This window comes from Amphiura filiformis, chromosome 5, assembly GCF_039555335.1.
Source record: "Amphiura filiformis chromosome 5, Afil_fr2py, whole genome shotgun sequence".
Taxonomy (NCBI): Eukaryota; Metazoa; Echinodermata; class Ophiuroidea; order Amphilepidida; family Amphiuridae; genus Amphiura; species Amphiura filiformis.
The window spans coordinates 39,101,162-39,106,633 of NC_092632.1; the positions used below are offsets into that span (position 1 = coordinate 39,101,162).

A 5,472-nucleotide genomic window follows, 5' to 3' on the forward strand; every position below is an offset into this window, starting at 1 on the left:
AAGAATTAATTTGATATGTCTAACCAGGCGGAAACCTAGCCCGAAGGCATTGTGGAGTTGAAACTTAATAACGCACATTCCTTTGTTAGCATGTTGCCTGATCAACCCTATTTACGTACATTAGGATAATTTTGCAGGGAATTTTTTGTTGTTGATTTTATCCAGTTGCCAGATTTTTTGATACAAATTGGGCGACATACCTAAAGGTATCACACATTCCGATCCGGCATACACATTCCGATCCGACATAATTTTTTGAAAAATTTTTAATTTTTTTGATACTGTTTGGAATGTTTGTGCCGGATCGGAATGTGGAAATGCTAAACAGAGATGGCGCTGTTATTTTTTACTAGTTAATACCAGCTGGGAGAGGGCACACACTATTTTTAGATTTTTTCCTAATTTAAAAAAATAATTTAAGAAATTTTGATAAAATAAAAAAAAATCTTATAAAAAAAAAAAAAAATGGAATCGTTTAAAAATTATCGCAATATCGAAAAAGAAATTACTCTCGAGTCAAAAGTTGAAAACAAGCATTTGTTTGTATTTTACAAGGATCAGTGGATTCAGCTTAGTCATAAGAAAAATCCAGACAAATTTTTGGTTATTCTACGATAATTAATCGATATGATGGAATTTTGTGTACTGAACTTGGACTGTGTAATCCGGTTAAATATTCGAAAGAGCGATATTTGAGACACAAAGAATCATATATAAAGGCTTCTAAAAAATATTATGCTAAAAAGAAAGCGGAAAAAATCAATTTAGAAAAATAAATATTTTGGTTTAAAAAGATTATAAATAAAGAATAAAGCTAGAATGCCGGTCTTTCGATCGATTTCAAGCCTAAAATTTTTACGCAGAAACGCTAAAAGACGCGGAAATCGTGGATACTCCAAACTAAACAAAGCAGCTTTGCTTATAGTACTCAACGAACCAGTTCCGGATTACAAGGCGATCGATAATGCAAAAAAGAAGCAAGACGACAAAGAGGAGAGTACACCGTAAAAGAATTACGCGCGCTCGCAAAAACGCGGGTCTTCGAGGATACTCGAGACTGAACAAAGATGCTCTCAATGAAAAACTCAAGGAAAATTACATCATTTCCTCTAACGATTTTGACGTTGTGGTACCACCCGCAAATCCTCGTCATCCGTTCAAGAACAAAAAGACCCTTCGACTCTTAAGAATTTTTATGAAATGTACACGATCGAAGGACGTGATGGTTACGACCCCAACACCTTCTTTGCGACCGTCAGGCTGAGCATAATCAGTCTTTTAAACAACAACAGGCAGAGAAGAATTCATATGGTTCTCAAGTGCACGTTTGAAAAAGTAGACATGGCAACCAATGAAACTGTTACCATATCCAGACCATTTCGTTCTACCACGATGATGCTTCTACAAGGTACGGATCTTGATGAATTTTACCAAACCACGACGGGTCAAATTTTACAGAGTTTGATTAAGTTTGTAAACATTGGAAGTAATTGGGCGTTTGTGAAGATTGTAAGCTTCGAAATTTACATGGGTCATTACCAACCGATGCATGGAGGTACGTACTTTCCGCTTCCAAAATTTCTAGCCAACAAGAAAGCGATCATCAATATGCAAAATAAAGACAATCGATGCGCCGTGTGGAGCACCCTTCGAGGTGTCAATCTAACTGATATTCATCCCGAAAGAATAACCGGAGACCTTAGGATACAATACAAAGAGCTCAACTTGGATGGTATCTCCTTTCCTACTCCCATTTCGGATTTTCCCAAGTTTGAAAAGAACAATCCTTCATTCTCCATAAATGTAGCATTGTACAAACCAAAGGGTACGGACAAAGACACGAAGTACAATCCCGCCATTGTTCCCTTATTAATTAGTAAGAACCTCGATCGACCGCAAAAAGTTGATCTGCTTTTGATTAATGGAAAAAACACAAAAGGCGAAGAAACCAGTCACTATACCGTGGTTAAGGACATGGGCAGACTTTTGAGGAAGATAACAACCAAGAAAAAAGTAAAACACTACCACTGCAGAAACTGCTACGCAGGTTACACTTCCATAGAACGACTAAGGGTGCATGAAGATCTATGCCATCTTAATGAGCCCACGAGAATTGAGATGCCAAAAGCAACGAAAGACGGCGATCATCCAACTCAGTTCTTTAAGCACTTCTTCAAGTCGCAGAGACTTCCATTTGTCGTCTACGCTGACTTTGAATCCTTTACAAGTCCGATACAAACCTGTCAACCTGAAGTTTCTCAGAAGACGACGAAATACCAAAAGCACGAACCTTCGGGCTTTAGCTACTACATCAAGTGTTTTGATGATTCCGTGTACTCTCAAGAGCCTGTAGTGTACACCAAGCAAAGTGAAACCGAGGACGTATCGCAAGTTTTTGTGAACAAGCTCGAGGAGGATGTTAGAAAGATCCACGACAGGTTTTGGAAACGGGAAAACAATCCTTACATACTCGTGGAAAATATGATCATCAGTCCCGAAGAGCGAAAGCTGTACAAGAAGTCTACGCGATGTCACATTTGTAAGAAACCTCTAACCCCGAAAAACAAGAACAACAGAACCGTTAGAGATCACTGCCACTTTACTGGAAAATTCAGAGGAGCCGCTCACAATCAGTGCAATCTTTCTTACAGAATGCCGAGTTTTATTCCGGTATTCTTTCACAATCTCGCGGGATACGACTCTCACCTCTTCATCAAAAATCTCGGTAAGACTAAGGGAAAAATTGACTGCATTCCGAACAACGAGGAAAAGTTCATCTCCTTCAGCAAAAAAATGGTGGTAGATTCCTTCGTTCCTTATAGGGATCGAATCAACGCGCGACCGAACGAAGTCTGTCATATTTGCGAAGGTCCTCTAAAACCGAAAGACAAGAAGAATCCAACCGTAGCCGATGTGTCGTATCCAAAGAAAGAATCTTTAGGACCGGCTCACCAAAAGTGCATCAAACCAGTCGATGTCAAATACGAGATCAGGTTTCTCGATAGCTTTAAGTTTCTGTCCGCCGGCTTGGATACGCTCGTGAAGAATCTTTCGGATTTTCCTGAAATCACAAAATTTTTCAAAGACAATGAAAAATTGCAACTTCTTCTGAGAAAAGGAGTGTACCCTTACGATTACGTCAACTCTCTAGAGAAACTTCGAGAGACCCGTCTTCCTCCCAAAGAAGCGTTTTACTCCAAGCTCAACGATGTGGAACTCTCCGACGAAGATTACCAGCACGCGCGGAATGTTTGGGATACCTTCGGAATGAAAACCATGAGGGAGTACCACGATCTGTATCTTAAGACGGACGTTCTCCTTCTAGCCGACATGTTCGAAAATTTCAGAAAAACTAGTCTGGAAAACTACGAACTGGATCCTTGTTGGTACTATACGGCTCCCGGACTTTCTTACGACGCCATGCTGAAAACGACGGGCGTACGTCTGGAACTTCTCACTGATTACGACATGATTCTGTTCTTTGAAAAGAACATAAAGGGAGGGGTTTGCTTGATACCTACCAGATACGCCAAAGCCAACAACAAGTACATGGGCGACGATTACGATCCGAGCAAGCCCTCCAAGTACATCGAGTACGTTGACAACAACAACCTTTACGGATGGGCCATGAGTCAAAAGCTTCCGGTCGGTGGCTTTGAGTGGATGACGTCGAAAGAGCTAGACAATTGGCGCAAAATCCCGTGCACCCTTGAAGTGAATCTGGAATATCCCAAAGAGCTGCACGACCTTCACAACGACTTTCCCCTAGCTCCAGAAAGACTGATCGTGAACAAAGTGGAAAAACTAATTCCGAATCTGAACGACAAGGAAAAGTACGTTATCCACCACGTGGCTCTGAAGCAGTGCTTGGAGCTTGGACTCAAACTGACCAAGGTTCACCGAGGGATAAAATACCGAGAGGAAGCCTTCATGAAATCGTACATCGACAAGAATACCAGTCTTCGAACAAAAGCTGAATCGGAGTTTGAGAAGGATTTCTTCAAGTTGATGAACAACAGCGTCTTTGGAAAAACGATAGAAAACATCAGAAACAGAGTGGTCATTCATCTCGTGACCACCCGAGATGAAGCGCGCAAGTTAACCGCCAAACCTACCTACGACCGATTCACCATCTTTGACGAAAACCTCGTAGCCGTTCACATGAAGAAAACCTCGCTGTACTTCAACAAACCGATATATCTCGGAGCGAGCATCCTGGATATCGCAAAGACGATGATGTACGACTTTCACTACAATTACATCAAGAAAAAGTACGGAGACAAAGCGAAGCTCTGTATGACGGACACAGACTCGCTACTTTATGAAATCGAGACCGAAGATTTCTACGAGGACATCGCACCAGACGTGGACCGCTACTTTGACACTTCCAACTACCCGGCTGATCATCCATCGGGAATTCCGACCGGAAAGAACAAAAAAGTTCCCGGCAAGTTCAAGGACGAAGCCGGAGGAAAGCAGATAGCGGAATTTGTTGGACTGAGACCAAAGTTGTACTCTTTCAGAATGTATGAGGGAAACGATGAAAAGAGGTGCAAAGGCATCAAGAAAGCGGTCGTCGAAAGAAGGATTACCTTTGACGACTACAAGCAATGCCTTACTGACAAAAAACCTCAGACGAGAGAGATGAATGTGATCAGGAGTTACAATCACGATATCTACACAGAAACCGTTAACAAAGTCGCTTTAGATGTTAACGATGACAAAAGAGTTATACTCGAAGACGGAATACACACGTACGCGATTGGACACTACGCCGTAAAACTTGAATAAGAAATTTTACTTCAAAACTCTGTCGGTGGCAACTGTGTACCCTCGGGTACTATCATAAGCTCCTGTCTAACAAACGCTCTCTTTGGTGCACCTTCACTCAAATAGTATAAAATTGGATCACCCGGTGTTCTCACGATACTATCAACCGTGTAAGTTTCCAGAGACCAAATGGGATCGGTTGCGCGTCTTCTCTCACCTCCCTCCAACTCTCCGGGAGCGTAAAGATATCTCAATCTCACGTTACCTGGAATTTTAATCTCATTTTTCAACTTTTGTGGAGCTGAAGGCAACGTTTCAATCTTTTTCTTCTTGATAGCATCAACCGGTTTCATTCCTATCAGCCGAGTCTCTTCGCTGTTCAAAGCTCTGATCACATCCGGAAGCCTACCCACCCACTCGGTAGACCTCACATTTTTCTGACCACGAGCTTCCATCAGTATTTCCTGCGAGTACTGATGGCCAAACAGTCTTTCAGCCAAAGTTCTGTTGAATCTTTCAACAATTGCCTGAGCTCTATGTTGACCAGGCAACCCTCTTCTGATATCGACCTTGTGCTTTTTCATCACTTCGTTCACTTTGCCCATGAATTCTCTTCCAGGATCGACCTGCAGAAGCTTCGGCCACTTTAAAACTCAGAGTAAATTTTTTCAAATGCCTTAGACACCTCCCCAGATTCCTTCG

The 5,472-nt window shown here is 41.7% G+C and overlaps 1 protein-coding gene across 1 annotated transcript; it reads left to right on the forward strand.

The window, feature by feature from the left end:
* Nucleotides 1–1,341: 1,341 nt before the first annotated feature.
* On the forward strand, nt 1,342–4,791 carry LOC140152177 (uncharacterized). Its single transcript, XM_072174478.1, has one exon. It carries the CDS (start codon nt 1,342–1,344, stop codon nt 4,789–4,791), a length of 3,450 nt encoding a protein of 1,149 aa, XP_072030579.1.
* Nucleotides 4,792–5,472: the final 681 nt, after the last annotated feature.